Here is a 24,128-nt window from a genome sequence, read left to right as displayed (position 1 = left end):
ATACCTCAGAGGACAGAATAGAAAGAATGGTTTTGTTTTTTATTTGAATAGAAGATATTAGGAAATCTGGAAGGTTTCCAAGTTATTATTTACTATTAGGGAAAGTTTGATGAAGAGAGATTAAGTGTTCTGTTATTTTCTCTTTTTTTAACACTTTAATCCAGACAGTGCTGTTGTGGTTAGGAGCACAGTTTTTTTTTTTTTTTAATTTTTTATTAATTAAAAAAAATTTTTCAAGAAACACAAACATTCCCAACACATACACTCAGCAATTCACAATATCATCACATAGTTGCATATTCATCATCATGATCATTTCCCAGAACATTAGCATCAATTCAGAAAAAGAAATAAAAAGACGGCAGAAAAATATAACAAACAAAGAAAAAAACTTTTACAGGCCACACCCCTTACCGCTTTCATTGATCACTAGCATTTCAAACTAAATCTATTTTAACATTTGTTCCCCCATTATTTATTTTTATTCTCTATGTTCCTCTCATCTGTTGACAAGGTAGATAAAAGGAGCATCAGACACAAGGTTTTCACAATCACACAGTCACATTGCGAAAGCTATATCATTATACAATCGTGATCAAGAAACATGGCTACTGGAACACAGCTTTACATTTTCAGGCAGTCCCTCCAGCCTCTCCATTACATCTTGGATAACAAGGTGATATCTACTTAATGCGTAAGAATAACCTCCAGGATAACCTCTCGACTCTGTTTGGAATCTCTCAGCCATTGACGCTTTGTCTCATTTCAGTCTTCCCCCTTTTGGTCGAGAAGGTTTTCTCAATCCCTTGATGCTGAATCTCAGCTCATTCTGGGATTTCTGTCCCAAGCTGCCAGGAAGATCCATACCCCTGGTAGTCATGTCCCACGTAGACAGGGGGAGGGTGGTGAGTCTGCTTGTTTTGTTGGCTGGAGAGAGAGGCCACATCTGAGCAACAAAAGAGGTTCTCTTGAGGGGTGACTCTTAGGCTTAATTTTAAGTAGGCTTGACCTATCCCCTGTGGGGTTAAATTTCATATGAACAAACCCCAAGACCGGGGCTCAGCCTATAGCTTTGGTTGTCCACACTGCTTGTGAGAATATCAAGAATTCAACTTGGGGAAGTTGAGTTTTCCCCTGTTCTCACCATTCCCCAAAGGGGACTTTGCAAATATTTTTCCACTCACTGATCAAATCACTCTGGGATTCATCAGGGCATCACCTGGACAAACCAACAAAATCTCATGTCCTATACAAAGTTCCATGTACTTAAGGTGTTCAATCAACTATCGACATAAGTTATATTAGGAGATGCACTAGTCAAAGTATAGATTTGTACCAAATAAACATTTTTTGCTTTAGTCTCACACATTAGTTGAAATTTTAAAATATTAAGTACCATCTATTTTCAGGACACTGCAGTAATGACAATCTTTTGTTCTTCCTTACGCACAAACATTTTTTAAATTTGTACATTTAGTCACTATCATTATACACTCTTGGCATTCCTAGATTACACCATCTCAATCTTTATTGTCTTTATTTGTGATTTCATTTATGCCCCAGCACTCCTCCCTCTATCATTCTCATATGCAGCTTCATTCAGTGTTTTAACATAATTGTATTACAGTTGGGTAATATTGTGCTGTCCATTTCTGAGTTTTTATATTCAGTCCTGTTGCACAATCTGTATCCCTTCAGCTCCAATTACCCAATATCTTACCCTATTTCTATCTCCTGATGGTCTCTGTTACCAACAAAATTCTCCAAGTTTATTCACTAATGTCAGTTCATATCAGTGAGACCATACAGTATTTATCCTTTTGTTTCCGGCTAATCACACTCTGCATAATGTCCTTAAGGTCCATTCATGTTGTTACATACTTCATAACTTTATTCTGTCTTACAGCTGCATAATATTCCATCTTATATAAATGTCACAGTTTGTTTAGCCAACTGTCTGTTGATGGACATTTTAGCTGTTTCCATCTCTTGGTAATTGTTAATAATGCTGCTATAAACATTAGTGTGTAAATGTCCATTTGTGTCCTTGGGCTCGTGTCCTTTGAGTAGAGACAGCATATAGATGGGTCCTGTTTTTTAATCCATTCTGCCAGACTATGTCTTTTGATTGGAGAGTTTAATCCATTAACATTTAGTGTTATTACTGCATGGGTAGTACTTTCTTCTACTCTTTTGCCTTCTGGATTTTATATGTCATATCTAATTTTCCTTCCTTTTGCCTTTTCTCATAGTCTTCCTTTCTACACTTTTCTCCACACCTCTCACTTCTGTCTTCATATCTGTCTCTAGTGTTCCCTTTAGCATTTCTTGCAGAGCTGGTCTCTTGGTCACAAATTCTCTCAGTGATTTTTTTGTCTGAAAATGTTTTAATTTCTCCCTCATTTTTGAAGGGCAATTTTGCTGGATATAGAATTCTTGGTTGGCAGTTTTTCTGTTTTAATAATTTAAATATATTATCCCACTGTCTTCTCGTCTCCATGGTTTCTGCTGACAGATCTGTGCATAGTCTTATTGGGCTTCCCTAGTATGTGATGGATTGCTTTTCTCTTGCTGCTTTCAAGATCCTCTCTTTCTCTTTGACCTCTGACATTCTGATTATTAAATGTCTTGAAGTATGTCTGTTTGGATCTATTCTCTTTGGGGTACGCTGCACTTCTTGGATCTGTAATTTTAAGTCTTTTATAAGAGTTGGGAAATTTTCAGTGATAATTTCCTCCATTAGTTTTTCTCCTCCTTTTCACTTCTCTTCTCGTTCTGGGACACCCACAACAAGTATATTCATGCGCTTCATATTGTCTTTCAATTCCCTGAGTCCCTGCTCATATTTTTCCATTTTTTTTCCTATAGTTTCTGTTTCTTGTGGGATTTCAGATATTCCGTCCTCCAGTTCAGAAATCCTATGTTCTGTCTCTCAGAATCTACCATTGTAGGTTTCCATTGTTTTTTTCATCTCTTCTACTGTGTCTTTCATTCCTGTAAGTTCTGTGATTTGTTTTTTCAGATTTTGTTTCTTCTTTTTGTTCTTTCCTTGCCTTCTTAATATCCTCCCTCAGTTCATTGATTTGGTTTTTGATGAGGTTTTCCATGTCTGTTCGTACATTCTGAATTAATTGTTTCAGCTCCTGTATGTCATTTGAATTGTTGGTTTGTTCCTTTGACTGGGCCATATCTTCAATTTTCTTAGTGTGATTTGTTTTTTTTTTTTGCTGGCGTCTAGGCATTTAATTACCTTAATTAGTTGATTGTGGAGATTGCTTTCACTTCTTTTATCTAGGGGTTTTTTGCTGGATGAATTTGTTGTCTATCTGTTCTTTGACATTCCGTTGAGCTTTATCTGGGCCTTTAGCTTAAGTTTTGTTTAACAGAGGAGAATTTTTCAGTTCTTGTTTTCTTGTTTCTTGCCCTGCTTGTGTGGTGCCTTCCCCCTCCACACACTTAGGAGGGTCTACTTAGATATTATATACCCCAGCCAGATTTTCCCAGACCAAACTGGCCTCCTATCAGGAGGACAGAGTCACCTGCGTTGGTTTTCCCCGAGCGTAAGACCCAGCAGGTTGAAAGACTTTGCTGTGAAGTCTCTGGACTCTGTTTTTCTTATCCTGCCTAGTATGTGGCACTTGTCTGACTGCAGGTCCCACCAGTTTAAGATGATGTGGTACCTTTAACTTAGGCAGAGTCTCCCTGCTGGGGGCATGGTGGAGACAGAGGAGAGGTTGTAGGCTGGTTTTAATGGCTTCAAATTACCAAGCCCTGGAGTCTGAATTCCTTGATGGAGGGATTCCACCTGGGTGGGGCTTCACCCCTCCCCTGGGGAAGGCACAGGCTCCAGACTAGCCCCCAAAAGAGCTCACTTCTGCCTGTGCCTGGGGCAGTTGCAGCCTGAAAAGTCCTGCTGCTGTATCCAGAGGCAGTCAAGCCTTTGTAGAAACACAGCCACAAAAACCTCTGTTTCCTTCTCTTTTTTCCCCCTTTTTCTGTCAGTCCTGCCCCCTTGGCACTGGGGCAAAAATGAGCAACCTGCACTTTGATCAGGTTCACCTAAGCTGGGGGTGTATTTTTAGTAGTCAGAATTTGTTAATTAGTTCCATAATTGGCGTTTGATTGTGCCCAGTCCCTGCTGCTGGTAAAGTCCTTTCCTTTCCCCTCTGGGAAGTTGCCTGTGGGGGAGGGGCGCTGGCTGCCGCAGCTTTGGGAACTCACGATTCTGGGGGTTGCTCGCAGCCGGTCCAGCTGTTCCTGACTGGGTTACGCTGTGTGTCCGGTCACTGACGTGGCCCCAGGAGCTGTTCTGTACTGTTTCTGGTTATTTAGTAGTTGTTCTGGAGGACGAACTAAAATGCGCATGTTGTTAAGCCGCCATCTTTACCCAGAAGTTGGAGCATAGTTTTTTAGAACCAGAAGTGTTGGGTTAAGGGCCAGTGTCCTTGGACTTGTTGTCTTTGCTTTCCTCATTTGTAAAATGGAAATAAGAGTATCTGCTTATATGGTTGTTAGATTGAAATGATTTAATACATAAACAGTACTTAGTGCCTGGCACATATAGCGTCCTTTTGTATGTTTGCTGTTGTTGGTTGTTAATTTAAATAATTGATATTTATAAAATTAGCATAGGAATCTAATAATCAGGCTGCTGGGTTTTTGTTTTTTGTTGTTGTCTGGGGTTTTTTAATGAGAAAAGTTGTACGTTTACAAAACATAATCATGCATAAAATCTGGGGTTTCCCATACACCAGCCCACCACCAATACCTTGCGTTGGTGTGGACCGTTTATTAAAATTGATGATAGTGCTTTTTTCTTAAAATTGTACTATTTTTTCCTAACAGTGGTTACCTTTCTTACAAATGATGAAAGATTATCAAAATATTTCTGTTGTCCACTATTTTACGTTAGGTGTATTCCCATAAACTATCCGTTTTTACTACCTTGCACATCCATATTTTGTAGTTATACTTCATGAAAGAACACTGTTACACTTTTTTCTATAATCAACATTTCTAAATTTTTAGAGTTAACATTATAAGCAGAAAATGGTAGCTTTTTTGGTTGTTATTGTTGTTAAATTTCTATAACTCTTATAGATTGGAAAGGAATTCCCAAGAAGCCTGAAAATGAAGTTGCTCAAAATGGAGGTGCAGAAACCTCACACACGGAACCTGTATCTCCCATTCCTAAAGCTTTACCTGTTCCTGTCCCTCCTATTCCTGTTCCTGCACCTATAACAGTACCACCTCCACAGGTGAGAATATTTGGGAGCATTATTTAAACTTTCAAGTGTCTGAAAGATGCCTTTCTAAATGTTCTTGTAGATACGTGTTTAGATTAAGTCAGAAGAATGGGTACAGTAATGTGCATATTAATTTATATTTTGGTATATCATGTCTGTACATAAACTTTTCAACACGTCTTTTTCTGGAAATGTTAATAACTTACAAACAATCCATATTGCCGTTAATCTGTCTAGATAATTCAATATGTCTTATGATGTCCTAGTTATGAGGTCAGAACCTAATGGAGTTCCATATATTCTGCTTACTCTTTTTTTGTTTCTTTTTCTCCTTTTTGGACATTTATTCTTCAGGGACTCATGTTCTGAGGGAATCTGTTATATGTCCCCGACATGCGGTTGCTTTGAGTAAGGGGAGCTTCTTCATTCTGAATTTGGATGGTGCCGCCATAAATTTTTTTTAGTGGATTACAGAAAACTGCTTAAAAAATTAAATGCCATTTAACACAAAGAGACATTCTGATATGTAGATTCTTTGTTATCTAGCCAACCAGCTACTTCCAACAGTTGGCTACTGTTATCTAGCCAACTAGCCAACCAGTAACTTTTGTTACTTCAAAAGAATCCAGATTCTGATTGAACAAAGTTTGAATCCTAACTCCAGTGTTTACACTCAGCAGTGTAATTTAGGCAAGTCACCTAACCTCAAAGTTTCCATTTCCCATCTATAAAGGTGGCCATTCTCCCTCCCAGCCTTGACCCTTGTGTTCCTCCTATGTCATAGTGGTTTTGAGGATTAATTAAGATGTGTGTTAAGTACTCACTGTGTTTTCTCTTACATAATAAGAGCTGAATAATGAAAAGCCTTTTGGTGAAAATTATAAAACATGACCCATAGTTTGTGTGCTCTGCTAGATTTTTTCTTGTCTTTCAGTACCTTCCTTTCTCCGTTTCTCACATTAAATCTGAGATACCACAAAAGTCATTGCCTTACTTCTTAATTTTCTCCATATAAGGGGAAAATTCTGTGCTTCTAAACATATTTAACAGTGATATTTTATAAATGCGCTCTCGAAATTGGCAGACTCTTTAATTGACCTTTGATTGTGTCCCTCCATTGGAAGTTCTAAACAAGATACACTGAATATAAGCGTTCATTTAGAGAAACTTAACTCATCTGTTAAAATTGACCGTGGGGTGGGCCACGGTGGCTCAGCAGGCAGGAATGCTTGCCTGCAATGCCAGAGGACCCGGGCTCGATTTCCGGTGCCTGCCCATGTTAAAAAAAAAAAAATGACCGTGTTTTTTTGTTTTTAAAGAAAAAAAGTGGCTGATTTTATTGAGTGCTTATTAACTAACACTTAATATGTATTTACTCATTTAATCCCCGCAGTTATGTGAGGTTGGTAAGTTTTCCCATTTCACTGATGAGTAAACCCAGGTCTGAAGAGGTTTAGCACGTTGTTCAAAGCCATACAGCTAGTTAAGAGCTGGAACCTGTGATCTTAACTGCTCTGTAAATTGCCAGGTAGTAAAGAACTGTATTTCCTAAGCTTTTTTGACCTGACTGTGAAATATTTTTAAGGTATCATTCTATCAGAATACCAACAAATGCTGAAGGAATACACAGTGTACATTTGCCGTCATAAAGTGGAAAGCAGAAATTTGATTTCTTTGATTTGGAATGAGTACAGATTTACTTCCTACTGTCATCTAGTAAATTGACTTGTATAATAAGCACAAATTTAGAAGCAATTCTTATTTCAGCAATAAATAAGAAAATGGGTTATTTTCTTGATCTATACTTACTGTGCGGGTATGTAAGCTATAGCTAGATGTGTGATTTAATTTTCTTTCTTTCTAGGTCCCACCGCATCAGCCAGGTCCTCCTGTAGTTGGTGCCCTCCAGCCACCTACTTTCACACCTCCTTTGGGAATTCCTCCTCCTGGCTTTGGCCCTGGAGTTCCTCCTCCTCCTCCTCCACCACCATTTTTGCGGCCAGGATTCAATCCAATGCATTTACCACCAGGTATGGAAAGTTATTTGAGAAGACATTCTTTTTGAACCCAAAATGAAGTGAACCACATAAATTGACATTGTTTTCCTTATTCTAGGTTTTCTTCCTCCTGGACCCCCACCTCCTATAACTCCACCAGTGTCCATTCCTCCTCCTCACACTCCACCAATAAGCATCCCAAACTGTAAGCACATTTTTCCTTTGCATTTACTTGTTCTCTTGAGGTTGGGGTAGAAGGGAAAATGGACCAGTAATAGGGTTCGAGTATGGCAAAAGATTGGTGACCGGGAGGTGATTAATTATTCAGCTTCACATGTTGATGTAATTATATTCCTTAGCTACTATCGCTGGTATAAATGAAGACACTACAAAAGACTTATCTATTGGAAATCCCATTCCAACAGTGGTGTCTGGGGCTAGAGGAAATGCCGAGTCTGGTGACAGTGTGAAAATGTATGGCTCTGCTGCGCCACCTGCTGCACCCACGAATCTGCCCACCCCTCCTGTAACCCAGCCTGTTTCGCTTCTTGGTAAGTTAATTTTTTTATCATTAGTTTTTTGTTTTTTCCAAGTTAGATTTTTTTTTTTCTTCTTTTTAAGAAAGAAAGAAAAGAAAACCAATGCTGATTTTTGTAAAATACTTCCGAGGCTGATATTTTTCTTTGAGGAAGATCTTCCTTGTAAGTCAAATATGTATGTGCTCTTAGTCTTCACCAAGAGTACAGCCTCAAAGATGATAGAATGTGTCTTTGTTTTTCTTGAATAAAAGTTTGAATTTGCACATCTTAATTTGTTATAGAAAGTAATGTCTAAAACCCTTAGGCTTTAGTAGCATTCTTTGTGGGCTGCAAAGAAATCATCTTTGATACCATATACAATGGCTTTATTGGAGTGACGGTTGCGCAGCCTGAGTTAATACTTTCCCATCCTCCTCCCTCCCCTGCCCAGTTTTCTCTTGCTAGGGTTTATCTGTTGTACTTTTTACACAGCTTTAAGAATTATCACAGTTTTACTAATACCATCAAGTGAGGTGTAATTTGAATTGTTTACATTTTAAAAGAGGCTTACCCTTACTTGCTTGAATTAGAAATAAATGTATTGCATACTTGTTATAGTAGATCGTCTTTTAAATTAATAAATTCTTACATTTGAAGTGGTATTACCAAATATAATTAACACTTGATTTTCTTAATGAAGATTTAATACTTCCTTAGCATTATAACATTCTAGTCCTGTGAATTCATTGGCATTTTTAAGGAGCATATGTGTGTGCATATGTATACTTTTATCATCATAGATATTTTTTTAGGAAAGAGGTATGTTGGTACCTCTAGGAAGTAGAACTGTGGGACATTGGTTTGTGATGGCAGACCTTTCCTTTTTATCCTGTACCTTTCAGTACTGTTGGAAATTTTTACCTTGTGCATGTATTTCATTTATAATAAAAATCAGTTTGTTTTTAAATGGCATGCTATCTTCTGCCCTCTCCGAGACTGAGCTTAGGCTGATAATAATGTTGATTTTTATTTCCCTTAGTACACAGACTGGGTAATGGTGAAAGAGAATTTGAGATTAAAATTCATCACCAGTAGTGTAGCAAGTCATAATGATGAAATTAATTTGTTTAATGAGGAAATTACATAAGAGATATGCATCCTAATGGAAATCATATAGTAGAAAGAACATTTGAACTAGGAGCTGAGAGAAGTTAACAGCTTGGATCTCAGTTTTGTTTTGCCTTTTTTTTTTTTTTTATGTTTGTAGTAAAATGATTGTACAAGAATTTTTTTTTTTTATATAGAATCTGGGTCAAATAGAATTTTCTCATCAACTGCTTTGCTCCACTTACCTCTGCACCCATGATTATAGAGTTTCCCTGTGAAATGGAATTTCTAGGTTATGGTCCATGGGTGTTAGGCTACCTAAGATTCTTTACAAAATTGTGTTTGTGCATTTTTCTGGGCTAGAAGACCCCATAGTATATGCTTAGTAAATTTGTTGAATTATTGAAGAGTGTCATTGATCTCCAAGAGTTTAAGAATGACTGCTTTGAACCAACCCTGAAGAGAGTAGGTGGCTCACTTCTTATTTAGTTCTTAAAGATTCTGCCCTTTATTTCTAGTTGTGAAACTTAAGTTTGAATTCTCCATCCAGCATGTGGAACAGAATGAAAAAATAGATCAAGTTGATAAGCTTGAAAAATAAATTTAGTAAGCTAAGCTAGAAAAGTAGTTAAATTCCAAATGTTACCTAGCCTTTATTGCTCCCTGACATATATCTGATGGGTATCTATACTCCTACCCCCTCCCACCTCTACCACTAGATCTACATGAGAGGGGGTCATTTGTTATATGAGTTAAGTGTGTGGATGATTCCCAGTGCTGAGCTGTTTCTACTTTAACTCTGATTATCTTTGTCTATAACCTTTAAAAGAATTTTTAAATTGAAAGCTGTTCTAAATCCTGAAAGTTTTAAAATTTACATAAATGTGATCAAAATGGAAACTTATCTTAAACACTTGTAGCTAACATGCAGCAGTTCCGTTCCAAAGATTAGAGGGAATGCCTTCCATGTTCCTTCAGTCAGAAATCTTGAAAAGAATATCCCATGAATTTTGACCTTTTAGAGAAATTAGATTTTTTTTAATGTACATACAAATAAAGGAGGATTCATCCAAAAGGCCCTAATCACAGTTCCACCATTTTGACAAAGGAATTAGTAATTAGGTAACAGTATTGCAGTGCTAAAGATCAGTAATTATATTAGACTATTATTGATGTTAACAGAATATTAGAACTAAGACGTTTTCAAATTTCCTCTTGGTGCTCTAATGTTTTCGTTTGAGATTATAATAGCATTGCTGTATCAGAAAATTGAAGTCCAGAAGATAATACTAAACCTCAGTTTCCTCATCCATAAAACGGGGGAAAAAATGACACATCAGAGTATTGAGATAATTCTTTGATAGAGCATATGTACAATGCAGATACAGTGCCTTGCACTGGGCAGGCGCTCAGTGAATGGAGGTGCTTATAACAGGTAAGAGATGGTGTCAGTGATATTAGAAAGAACTCTTAGCAAGGAATATTTATCTTTGCAGTTCTAACTTCTAATTTAGCTGTGATTCACTTTTAACAGTTGCTTTTGTTGGCAGACAGAGGAAGCAAGTGTTTTTAGGAGAAAATGTATCTTGACATGTTTCCTCAGATATTTTCAAGGTAGACCAGATAATAAGTTTACACATATTAAAGTTCCTATCATTTGGCTTATCAAGAAAACCGGTATAGTGATATTTCATTTAAATAGCATAACTTGATATTCTTAACATTAATGATGTTCAAATAGCTTACTTACAACGGAAGGTAAATTTTCGCTGAGACTTAACTTGAGCTCTTGAATCCTAATTTCTGAAATGTGGCAATACGGTTTTTAAAGTAGGGGCCAAACAAATGTTTGTTGAACAGATCTCCAGAAATTCTATGAAGAAACTAATTATAGCGGGAAGAGGCGGTGGGGTCCTTTAAGAAGAGCTTGATTTAAACAATGTTCAGACATTAAGCATGATCAGACTTAAGGATGGGTGTAAGTTTGGGGATGTGTACCTGTTTCTGAAGTTGGGCTGTGTTAGCTCACACTACTGAATTTGGAGAAAACTAAACTCCCGGCTTTGAGAGTTTTGGATTCTTTTAATAATACTGGAAATATCAAGTTATTAAGTATAAAATACTAATTCACTATTGCATTAAGAAATATGTAACCCTTTGTTCAAGTTCTTAATACCATACACTCCAAAATAATTAGTAGAATAGGGGTGGCTTCACAAAAGCTAAGAATCATATTCTATAGTTGTTGGTCATTTAGTGGAGAAGGAATATTAAAGATGATAGCGATTCAGCTCATTCTGTTTATGGTATGTTGATTACTTTTTAAACTTTTGTATAACATGTATCTCTAAAATGATGTATAGCATATTTTTTATATAAAAAATCATTGTAAATGTGAAATTTGGGTTCCTTTGGTGTTACGAACAATAAAAAAAATACACACAAAAAAATGTTTGTTTGTGTTACATATCTCTACCGTGTTATCTACTAGTATATCAAAAATATATTTTCAAAGATGAACTTTTCTAAGTTGAACTGATTTCCTTTGTGGAGAATTAAAGCCTCTCCCCCTGCCAAAAACATTTATTTGTTACTTACTAATATACAAGAGTCTCTCTGAATTTTTGTCATTCTACTGTAGATGATGGTGAGCCTTATAAATAAGAATCGGGAATTTGTAAGTTACAGGAAACTTATTTGTAATAAGTTTCCTACTTATTGGTATCTTGTTACCAAAAAGTTTAAAGCAAGAGCACAAATTGGTGGCCTACAGGCTGAATTGCGGGCAGTGGTATGATGTACTTCAGGCTTGATTTATACACGTCCCCTATGTGCTCCAGATTAGGACACTTCAGAAAATTATGTGGACAGAATTGGTTTATGAATTATTTCTTGTACAGATATGTTTTCTTTTATGTAGTAGTCATGATCCTGCCTAGAAAATTAATGATTTTACCATCAATTTCTTTAATTATTTTTTAAATTGGTGTTTGATTTGTGATGGATTGATTTAGCTTTGAATTTCTCTGCCAGTCTTCATCTAGAATTTTATAATTAGTAATTATTAACAGTATTTCAATTAAAACATTAGAGCACCAATTTCCAAGTGTGAATGACATTCAAAGGAAATATTCAAAGGAAACCTGAGAAAAAATTCTAGAAAGTGGGGTTTTAAAGTCATACTATTAACACCTATTTTTTTAAGAGGACAGTTTTTGCGTTCCTATATTTTTTTCTTCTGTGAACTCCACTATGAGTTTGGTTACATTAAATTATAAACGGGAACCTACCAGGTTTCTAGTTTGATACAAAAAAAGCCTGTTGGTTTTCTTTGTCCTATAAAAACGTTCTTTGGTTTTAAAATATTTGAATTGGTAGTCTAAATATTGCATTGTGTTAATCCACTTGTGTTCCTGTAGTTGAAATGGTTTCTATATACTCACTACTGTGCCTTCACCTTGGTGTGTGTAACATCAAAGTGGATTATTTGAAATAGCAATTAATCCACAACAGATTTTTGCCTTTAGTGTGAATTTATGCATCCATACACTATGCTTTCTCAGAAGGTGAAGCATTTCAAACTAAACCTGGGAAATGGCTTACAGAAAAGAAACTGGAAAAGGGGAGCTCATCACATTGTCTCTTATCTCCCCCTGGGCTGTCAGTTTCTAGCCTGCTACAGAAATCTAACCGGAAGACTATCTTTTAAGTTTACATCTCTCTGACAGGCATCTTTTTGGGCTTAAGAAAGGTGATTACCTTTAACTTTCCCTGAAGGGGCAGAAACTCTGGGCTCTAGATTGATTTTGGTAGATAAAGATATTGCTATGAAGATTTTCAGGTAAGATTTGTTTCCAGCTAACATGAAAAATAATACGCCCTATGGATAATTTCAGTTCAGTGATAAAAGTTTAACTGTATATCCCAAACTTCTTGAATCTAATAGTGCAACTCTTAACTCTAAGACATAGCTGTTCTACTTTGTCTACTATAATAAAATAGTTTGCAGTTAGTATGCAAATTGAAATCTTTTTTAAAAAAGCAAATATAAATGAATTACAGGGAAATTGACCATGTGAAAATGTATTGTACTTTATTTTGCAAAAAAAAAGGAATCATTTAAAGAGATAACAGTCAGTTGCCAGTCTCTCATTTATCCTCTTGAAATCCTGGTTTTCATGTATTAAATTTTATGAAAACAACGTCTGCTATGCTCGAAATGGATATACATCTCAGTATACTTGGATTATACATTATTGAAAATTCAAACTTGTTAACTTTCCAAGTATAATTTTTTATAATCTTAATGTTTAATGCACTCTGAAATGTGCTTTCATTTTTTGTGGACTACCTCCTTCCTCTTCTGTTCTCCCCAACATCCACTATACCACACCTACTATGAGAGTCACCTGGGAGTCATCTCAAAATAAAGATGTCCTGAATGTTATTAATTGGCGAAACCAATTCAGATGTTAATTATAATGTTATTTCAATTTTCTGTCTGAAATCCAAGATACAATTTTGATGCCTAAAATATGTCTGTTGTTCTTAGGGCATTGGGGGAGGGGTGATGAGAACAGTTGGTATATCTTTTTCTTCATGTGGAAATATTTCATTTATTGTTCATGTAAAATGCTATAGTGCCATTCTGTTTGGGATCAAATAAAAAAAAATATGTAACTGGGACTAAACCCAGAAGAGGAAATTGAAAGAAAATTGCAGCCTCTCTCAAAATAAAGTTAGGGTTTTAGTAGATATGCAATATGGAAAGAGACTCACTGCCCTGGGAAAGAGACTTGTAGCCTCTTCCCTTGTCTCCTGAGAGGTTATCTTCGCCTTGATGAGCTTGCTAATCACCTCTGCCTCCACCATTCATTCAGTCATTCAACATGTATTTATTCAATACCTACTTATGCCAGGCACCCTTCTAGGTACTAGGTATGTCAGAATGAATGCAATGGAGCCTGACTTCTTGGAGCTTATACTACCTAGAGATAGTTAAAAGACAAGTAAACTATTATGTAATTTCACCTGGAGATATTCCTGTGAAGATAATAAAGCAGAGAAAGGTTGAAGAGTAATGGGTGTCACATTGGGGTGCGCTGTTTTAAATAGGACGGCTTGGGAGGGCATGAAGTGTTATATTTGGAGAGAGAGTAAGCCATGCAAAAAGAGAAGAGACATTTCATGGAAAGAGAAAAGAATAAGGGGCTTGAAGTGAGAGCAGACTTGGTTAATTGAGGGACAGTAAGGTACTGATGTGGCTGGAGCAGGGTGGGAAATGTGGCAGGAGATGAATTTAGATAAGGTTGTTATGGGCCACTTTAGGGCACACTGGGGAAGTGGTATGGAGTTTTGAGCAAGGAATGTCATAATCTTATTTTCTTTTAAAGGAATTCTGTTGCTACTATATAGAAAGCCTGTGGATGTTGGTAAAAGTGGTAAGGGGAGACTAGTTTGGGTGCATTGGGGTGGTACAGGGAAGGTAATAAATGGTTGGGTTCTGAATATATTTTGAAAAAATTGCTTAATTACTGAAAATAAAGGATATGAAAGAATCAAGAATGAGTAACTCTCCCCATCAGTTTGTAGAATGTAATTCCCATTCCTGAGGTGGGCATACCTATAGAAGGAGTGGGTTTGGGAAGAGAATATAATGTTTAAAGCCATAGCCTGATATTACCTCGGGTAGGAGTGTAAATAGAGAAGTGGAGGAGGCTGAGCCCTAGAATCGCTCAACTTTTAACTCTCAGTTGATAAGTGCTGAGAGATGATACTTCCCATGTGGTGGGAAACAGAAATTGTTCCAAGCAGTTGGTGTATATGAACACGTTGAAGCACAAAAGGTAGGTAGTTAGCCCCATTTATTGATGGGAAAACTGAAGCATAGAGATATGAAATAATTTGCCCAAAGTCACTTAGCTACAAGTGACAGAGCTGTGTGATTCAAGGTGGTCTGGCTCCAATGCCTGTACTTTTAACCACTGTCCTATACCATTCTATCCAGCAAAGGTTTCTGAGAAGTCTCTAGGAAGCAAATGTGGAGGGAGGTATTCTGGAAGCCAAAATAGAGTTTGTAGGAGGAGGGAGAGATCAACCATCAGATAACATTGATGCAGCAAAGAAGAGCACCAGAGATGAACTATCCATACCAGAGAAGCAGCAAAGAAGAGCACTAGAAGAGACTAGTAAGACTTGGCAAAATAAAGGCTTCTGGTGACCTTGGGAAAGTGGTTTCGTTGCAGTGATGAGTGCAAAAACCCTATTATATAGGGTTAGGAGAGAATGGGTAATAAAGAAATGGATTCAATGATTTCGGATCTCTCTTTCGAGGGGGTTGCCATTTAGGGGAGCAGTAAAATGGGGGTGGGGAGTGATGGCTGAATGGAAATGGATAAAGGAATTTTTCTGGTTTTGTTTTTTTAAAGGTGGAAGAAATTACCCTATGTTTTTGTGAAATATCTAGTAGAGGGGAGAATCTTGGTGCAAGAAAGAAAAAAGATAATTGCTAGTTTGATAATTTCATGTAGGTGAAAGGGTATGACGTAGGATTTAGCCTGTGGAACACGTTCACAGAAGGACTGAAAACAGATGCAGGTAAAAAGTAGATTGGTGGTAGGTAGTGGGTGAGAAATTCTCTTTTGAAAGGCCTTTATTTTTTAAATGATGAAACCAAGTAGGATAAATAAAATGTGATAGCCATATAATGGGATTATATTTGGCCATAAAAAAATCGGTGCTACAACACAGATGAACCCTGGAAACATTCTAAATGAAAGAAGTTAGTCACAAAGGACTATGTATGATTCCATATTGAAATGTCCAGAATAGTCAAAATCAATAGAGACAACATAAAGTAGATTACATGATTGCTGGAGGTGGGGAGGGAGAGCAAGTGGAGGAAGAGTTGGAGAGATGGCAGTGGGCATGACAGCACATGAGTACCGGGTTTCTTCTGGGGGTGATGCAAGTGTTCTGAAGTTTGTGATAGTTGCACAACTCTTAAATACATTTTTAAAAATCATTGAATTATACACTTAGGGTGAATTATATCTCAACTAAAGTTGGTATAAAGAAAGGTAAGAATACACAGAGGAGAAACAAGAATGTGGGAAATAGTTATTGAGGGACATGAGACAGTGAATTGACTAGGGGAATGTAGGATTGCTGATCAGAATTAGAATTAAGAGCACAATAGTGGTTGTGGTTATAAATTTAAGATGAGGCTAGTCACGTGTACAGATTGAGGGGTGGTGATTTGCAGCTATGTTCAGGTACGGATTTCGTGAGTTGTGTTTGAAACCAATGCTAAGGAGTTTGCAGGCAAATGGTGAGGGAGAACCATGGACTCCAAATCAGGTAAGGAAAGAAGTAAAGACAAAGGACACAGGTGGCATGATCCTGGTATTGTTCTGGGAAGGGGGTCTCAGAAAGTATAGTTTTTGAAGTTGAGAATTCAGAAGTGGTGGGAAGATAAAGGCAGTGTAAAGTCATGGGCTTCCTATAAGTAGTGGCAATGTTAGAATGGAAGGCAAGGTTATTGGAGGAAAATTAGGGAAACTGAGAGACTCCTCCTGCCTCCGTCCACCCCTGTGCACATAGCACATCCCAGCTTTTCTTCAGAGATCCCACTTAAATTTCCACATCCCTCCACATAATACTTCAGCTGATCCAAGTAGTTGATCACTCCCACAGTATCTAAATCAAACCTTTGATATCTTACATTTTGTTTCCATTTTGTAAGTCTCCCAGACTGCATCCTGTGGTCCTTGGCAGAATGCTGCCCGTCCATTTAAGTACCTTTTGTACCTGAGACTGCTAGGTCTGGACTGTACTTTAACCATGATATCAACCTTCTCCTTCCTGAGCCCCAACCCTGTCGTGCATTTGTTATTGTTTATTTCCATAATTCCAAGTTTCTCCTGTAGATGTCAATAGTACCTTCCTTTTAAGCTTGTCTTTTATTTAATTGTGAAACAATCCTTACTTCACTCATAGGAACTTTTCACAGTTAAGTATTATGTTGAGTTAAACTCCATTATTTCCTATTCTCAAGTTTGAATACAGATATGTGGGGCTGCCACTTTTTTGATCTGCCTTAAAAGCTTGCTGTATTAGAAATTTTTTTTTTTTTTTTGCATGGGCAGGCGAGAACTCTGCAGCTGAGCCGCCGTGGCCCGCCCAATTTCGAAGTCTTAATGTGATGTTTCACATTAAAAGTCTAGGCTCACGCAGGCCTCATTTCAGCTAAATGATAGATTATTATTTAAGGAACAATTAGGGTTGTAATTGTGCTCATCTTCATGCACAAATGTTCCAAAGAACCCTGAAGTGTCCTTTACCCAAGAGGTACCCACACCTTTCTCACAGGCCTCTGGTCCACAGTCAAATCTATCAGACATACAAAAAGAATAATTCAAAAGGAAAAGCATGTCACTCTTCTTTTTACTAGAGGACTGGCCCAACAGTGTATGAATACAGATATATGTTGTCTGAAAAAGTGAGGTAGTAATTTCAGCTCAGCCCTGAATATACATTTTTTGTTGTTTTTCAACTCACTTTGTAGTTCAGTGATTTTGAAAAATTTGAAACACTAAAAAAGCACTAGATATTCTCTGTAAAATGTTTTCAATAAATAAAAACTTCTGGAATGTAGTACATAAAAAAGTCTAGGCTCTTCCCTTTTTTTTTTATGTCACCTATGTTTTGGATGAGTTCATTCAGATATCTCACCAATCTGCAGATGTGCATACAACCAGCTTCCTCAGCACATGTCACCTGGTTGTCACCCAGGCCCCTCCAGATGTCAGCATTACCATATGAAATTTATGGTCTTTCACTAGAAAGTGCTTCTCTTCCTAAATTCCTGAGGGACACTTCCATCCACTCATCCATTCAGAATAGACACCTTGGTTCTTCCATCTTCTCATGTTGTCATCTGCCTACTAAGTGGCTTTACTAAGTATCCCTTATCTCCAGCACTTCTGTTTCACTTCAGTCTCTTGTTCTCCCCTCTAGATCTCAGGAATAAGAAGCCTAACTGCTCGCCCATGTCTTTTTCTCCTTGCTTGTACTACTTGCCAGAAGGTCTTTTGAAAAACCCTCCCTGCTAGAAATCTTTGGTGGTTCCATTTGGTCAATGTCCAGGTTCCTTCTCTTAACCATATGAGGCCTCTTGTTCAGCATCTTAAATCTTACTGTAGTTTCTTATTTTCCATCAAAAGACATTCTATTGCAGTTCTCTGGACACATTGCTACTTTACCCTGCTAATCCCTTTTAAAAGCTGCTGCTCTGTAATGTCCTTCCTTTTTCCTGTTGGCTGTGTATGTTTTCCCCTTCAAGATCCATCTCAAACATCCCCTGTGACTCCCACTCAGATTCACACACAAATTTGCTCTGTTCCACCTTTGTGTCAACATACTAGCTTCTGCCATCACCTACAGCAATTACTGTTTATCTGTTTCTGTTAGACTATGCCCTGCTTCAAGGAAAGCACTATGTTTTATTTATCTTTATATCCCCAATACATTAAATGAGTTGAGAATGTAAAGTTCAAGTATTCAATATATGTTTGTGAACAGGTTAACTTTTTATTTGTACTTCTAGATAAAATGAGTAATTGCTTTGAAGGCCCTTTCCATCTGGATAACTCACTATATATTCCATTGGTATATACATAATGTCAGCTTTCCTAATATATTTGTTCCACTAGTATACATACCAAGACTTCTGCCACTTGGCTATATTTTTTAATACAATTTTCATTTTAAATAATACATGTTCACACGTTTAAAAAAATTCATAATCCCACCCCTTTTGTGGCCTGAACACCAACATTTGGGTCATATGGGAATATTCTCAGGAGAATCTTTAAGTTTAATTGGTTCATAAAAGATTCAAGGGAAATCCAGCCTGACCTGTCTTTCTAGCATTATTTACAAATGTGATTTGTATAATATTTTAAGCAAACCCCAAATACAAATATTCATATTGAAGGAATAGATGGACTAGGCAGTAACTTTTCTTAATTAAAAAAAAAAAGTGCTTTATAGGAGTTTTAAGGATATGATTACTGACACGCTATCAAATCAGTCTATAAATAAAAACTCTCAAGGATTTAAGAGAGATGTTTCTATAAACAGGACTTTGTATTTCATAAAGAAAAATAAATCACTGGCCAGTTCATCTCTATTATATAATTTGAGGTGGAGTGGGGTCCACTGGCCACTGAGAGGGTGCTTCAACCACAGCTGTGGGTTAGAAGGGAATCTCAGGCATAGGACTCCCCATTGTCTTGCAGGATTGATTCCTTTTAAAGACTCATCTGAACACAAATCTGTTGTTATGGTAAGAAACAAAAACTCATCCTTCCCCCATTTTGTAGTATTACTTAGAAATCTGGCATTTAGTTCCTTGAGCCTATAGATAAGTTACTTCTGTAACAGCATTGGTTATGTGAATCCAGGAAAACAAACTTTTTCTATAGAACTTGGAAGGAAAATATAATTAGATTTTTTAAAAGTGGTAATATATAATGATACCTCTATTTTAAAAGGCTGTATTTGGATATGTGTATATTAAAGTTTAAAGTTCACAAATATTGAGACTATACTGTTCCTTTAAAAAATGAGAGCAGGGACACACTTTAGGTGCTTTTGTCACTCTCGTGTATGGCATGTATTCAATAAATATTCACTAAGTAATATAAGGAATGTCCCAATCTGCCACTAAATTTTATTTTAATCTGAGATACGATAAAGATGGTGATTCTGTAACTTTGGTATTTTTCTAATATATTTGTGAAGGGCAGTCTTTACCCCGTTCATCCACTTCACAGTTTCTGGCTTTTCATTGTCATAGTTATTTTCTCAACCTCAGACCTGATGTGGGAGCTCAGTGTATTTAAATTTTTCCCAACTACCAAAGTGCTTGACTTTAACTATGGTGAGTGTTGATAGGAAACACAGAAAGTCACTAAGATCTTAGATTAGCAGAAATGAAAAATGTTTATTTTGCTAAAGTTAAAAATATTTAGTGTTGGGATATTTATCACCTATGTAAGTAGATAGGTGGAATGATAATGTCAGCCCTTCCTTAACTCTATGCCAAGCACTAAACTCACTCTTGAGTGTTTTATCCCATTTAATCTTAACAAGAGGCAGATACTAGAACTATCCACATTTTATAAACCAGAATACTTGGGCACATGTCCAAGGACACATACAGAGTAAAACTATTTCTATAAGCATGTAAAAGATGAGATTTTGTTTAAATAAATACCAAAGCTGATGAGTCTTCATGTTAAAAGGTTTTAAACTGGTATACATACATTTTCAAGTACCATCTATTCAAAGGTTAAGAATGATACAAATAATATTGGGCCACATACTGTGAATAGCAAAAGCTGAAATAGAAATTCTTGTTTATAGAGAAAATCTAGACACATCAGGAGCATGCTGGATTTATTTGCTAAACCCAGTGGGAAGAAGTTGGTTTAAGATGAAACAAAATTACATGATGCAGGGGGAATAAAGATGATGAGAAATGCTTAAGTATTGAATTAGCCCTCAGGTTAGTTTCCTGTCGGTATCACACAGGTGTCTCTTAACATGGCCAGTTGATCAGTCAGTCATAACCCATAACTTGCTCAAAGGATATCTGTGCAGTATATGATAAATAGCAAATTCTGACTAGATCTGGAACGTTTGCCATTATCAGAGTAATTCATGTTGGTCATAGTTATTTACCTTGTGGTAGTCATGTTTACTAAGAAAAAATTCAGATCTAGTACAATGACTTTTATGTTACTTAAGTGTTGGACCAAAACAAATCCTTATCTCTTTCCTGTATCATTATAAATGATAGGCTGTTGAACTTATGAGGCTCTTGCACAAATAGTGAGAAAACCCTCAAATAAATGGGCAAATAAAAACAGTAAGTCATTGTTACTTTCAGAGGCGCAAGCTTTATGACTCTTGCCACTTCTGGAAGAATGAATACTAAGTAGGTGAATGGCAGAACTAGTAGTAGTCATCCATCCTTTTGGTCTAGCAAAAAAGTTATGCTGTGCCTTGAAAAAGGAACTGTAAAAATAAACTTCAGGTTTGTGTATGGATCTTTATTTTGTTAACATTAGTGTTTAAATTACCCGTTACATAATAGGCATTTTAATGATACGGACTAAGTGTAACAGAATCAGAGAGACCACCCTCTTTATGTAGTTATTGTTATTGGATTTTCTAGGTCAATGATTCTTCTTTTTTTCTGGTAATAAGTCAAATTTAGACTTAAAATCAGAGTGAAAATTTTTCTAAGAGTGCACATGAAATACCCTGCAGTTGATCTGGATAGTTCTTGATCAGAAATTCAGTCCTTAAGACTTAGCACATTGTGTTTATCAAGTGTTTGAAGTAGTTTGAGTAGTTTTAACGATTAAAAATGAAGGCCATAAAAGGAGATGTTTACATACTGTTTTCCAAAAATTATTGTATTATAATTTACTTTTCTGGCTTATTTTGACCTCTACCAGTATTAGATACTAGAATATAAGTCTTTAAAATGGGTTGTTACTGGACCTTCACACCAAGTTTGACAGGTAGATTGGCAAACAGTATGAAAATTCAAAATTGACTTTCATTTTGCTTAAAGTTCCATAGGAAATGGTTGAAAGTAGAATGCCAGTGTCTGTTATTTATTTTTTATTTTTGTTGCCTTTTAGGCACTCAGGGAGTTGCACCTGGTCCTGTAATTGGGCTCCAAGCACCATCTACTGGCCTTCTTGGTGCCCGACCTGGCCTAATCCCACTCCAGCGCCCTCCAGGAATGCCTCCGCCTCATTTGCAGCGATTTCCTTTGATGCCTCCACGTCCTATGCCACCACACATGATGCATAGAGGTCCGCCACCAGGACCAGGGGGTTTTGGAATGCCTCCGCCTCATGGAATGAAAGGTCCCTTCCCACCTCATGGCCCTTTTGTTAGACCTGGTGGAATGCCAGGGCTTGGGGGCCCAGGGCCAGGCCCAGGAGGTCCTGAAGACCGAGATGGAAGGCAGCAACAACCACCGCAGCAGCAGCAGCCACCGCCACCACAGCCGCCACAGCAGCAGCCACCACAATCACAGCAGCCACCACCAACACAGCAGCAACCACAACAGTTTAGAAATGATAATAGGCAGCAGTTCAATTCAGGTAGAGACCAAGAAAGGTTTGGAAGAAGATCTTTTGGAAATAGGGTGGAAAATGATCGCGAACGGTATGGGAACCGTAATGATGATAGAGATAATAGTAATCGTGAAAGGAGAGAGTGGGGAAGAAGGAGTCCTGAACGGGACAGGCACAGAGACTTGGAAGAGAGAAATAGACGTTCTAGTGGGCATCGAGACAGAGAGAGAGATTCTAGAGATAGAGAGTCTCGTAGAGAGAAGGAAGAAAATCGAGGAAAGGAAAAGCAAGAGGTGACAGACAGGGCAGGTGGTAACAAAGCCGTTGAACCTCCCATTAGCCAAGTGGGAAATGTAGACACTGTTTCAGAACTTGATAAGGGGGAGTCCGAGTCCACAGTTGTAAAACCATCCGAAGAGTTGCCTGCTGAGGCTACCTCATCCGTTGAACCCGAAAAGGATTCTGGCTCAGCAACAGAGGCTCCTCGTTAGAGACTGGAATTTGTCAAAATGTGACAGTGACACTTCTGGAGTGTAGAGCTTGAGGTGTACAGATGCTGTATTATATTTGCTCCTGCTATATCACAGCCCCACAGTAGTTGGTGGGGAATTGTAAGCAATTTGATTGCTTCCCTTCTATTTAAAAATAGCCACAAAATAACAAAAAATACTGAAAATATGAATATTACCCTTTTTGCTGTAACTTTTTAAAAGTTTTGACTTTAAAAAGTTTACAAATCAAAATTAGAAGTGCTCTCTATTTTTTTTTTTTTTTTTAATTTAAGACAAGGTAACGGTGAAAGCTCCTCAAAACAATAGGGATGTTTTTAATAAACTCTATTTTCGTAACAAACTTTAATGTGTGCTATTCTTCCTACACTGTATTGAGGTGGAAATGGATTATTCAATATAACATTTGAGCTGTTAATACTGTTTTGGAGTCTAAATTAGACTTTGGAAATAGACGTACTTTTTGTAGTTCTTTTCCAACACTTCCATTTTGTAATAACTTTTAATTTTTAGCATTTCAATCATAAACTAAAGGTTAGTGGTTTTAATGTTAATTGAAAAGCTCATTGTTAGTGTTGGCTATTCATCAAGGTTTTTTCCCCTCCATTGGCATTGTGGTGAATGTTGCCCTAAGTAATTTGTAGAGAGATTTTGCTGGGGGGAAGAAATTGGATCCCAATGTTACAAGGTCCTGTGAAATAATCTAATTGTCTGAGTGTTATCTACTTAGGAGGTTGGGTGTCTTTTTTTTTTAACCATCCCATTCGATTTTTCAAAAGGTTAAAAGAAATCAAGGTTAACATTTGCAGTCTAAAAGCCTTTTTGTCTTATATATTTAAGGACTTAAATGCATTCTCTTGTTTGCTATAATCCTTGGTTGTTGCATTAACCTTAACTCCCCTGCTGGACAGAGGTATACTGAACTTTTTGCCACATGTACTTTCTTTTACTTAAAATTGTCGAGTTTATTAGAAAAAAGTTATGGGTTACCCAGAAATTATTATAGAAAGACATACAAAGCCAAATCAACCTGTATCTTAGTAGTACAGAAAAAGTTATGTACTGCTTACTCAGTGCCAAAGAAGACTTGAGTTACACAGTCCATGTGTTTGTATTCCTGTGGAAACCTTTCTTAAATGAGATTTTTTAGAAACTCCTAGTTTCCGTATGTTGGGCAGTTAATTCCACCAATACCACCACCACCCTCATTTCCCAGTGAAGCTGCTTTATTACTTTGGCTTTTGAACAGTACTCTGTAGCATGAGTTTTGTTTTCACAGGGAGGTTGTATTCAGGGCAGTATTCTTGTGTTCCTGCTTTAGGAAAATAAAAAGTCCCATTTCTTATCTGTAGACTTAAATTATAAAGTTTGTCCTGGTTTTATGTTGGTCCACTGAGAAGTTTAAAAGTCATGGCTTGAAACTGCCTCTGAAAGGAAACATGTATCTTATGTTTGGTGTCCAAATTATGAGTAGGTGTGGCACCTATTTCCAACCTATTTGCATATGACAAAAGTACTAACTTGGAGTGGTTACACTTTTGGCCATAGGTGAGTCCTTATACGCGAATCTTACCCCTGTATCATGTAA

General features: G+C 37.1%; 1 protein-coding gene across 6 annotated transcripts in view; it reads left to right on the top strand.

Moving 5' to 3' along the window:
• SCAF4 (SR-related CTD associated factor 4) overlaps positions 1-22,884 on the top strand; it is a 62,582-nt gene extending 39,698 nt beyond the window's left edge. For 5 of the 6 annotated variants that reach the window (XM_077118825.1, XM_077118822.1, XM_077118821.1 and 2 more), the window contains 5 exons: positions 5,101-5,258; positions 7,111-7,276; positions 7,362-7,448; positions 7,603-7,794; positions 21,588-22,884. In XM_077118825.1, coding sequence (XP_076974940.1) covers positions 5,101-5,258; positions 7,111-7,276; positions 7,362-7,448; positions 7,603-7,794; positions 21,588-22,522 — 1,538 coding nt within the window. In that variant the 3' untranslated portion in view covers positions 22,523-22,884. The remainder of the gene's footprint in view (positions 1-5,100; positions 5,259-7,110; positions 7,277-7,361; positions 7,449-7,602; positions 7,795-21,587) is intronic. The other variant, XM_077118824.1, reaches the window with a different exon arrangement.
• Positions 22,885-24,128: the final 1,244 nt, after the last annotated feature.

The sequence above is a fragment of the Tamandua tetradactyla genome, chromosome 10 (assembly GCF_023851605.1).
Source record: "Tamandua tetradactyla isolate mTamTet1 chromosome 10, mTamTet1.pri, whole genome shotgun sequence".
In the NCBI taxonomy this organism is placed as follows: Eukaryota; Metazoa; Chordata; class Mammalia; order Pilosa; family Myrmecophagidae; genus Tamandua; species Tamandua tetradactyla.
Note: the sequence above shows the minus strand (reverse complement) of the source record. Positions and strands in the feature narration are given on the sequence as shown.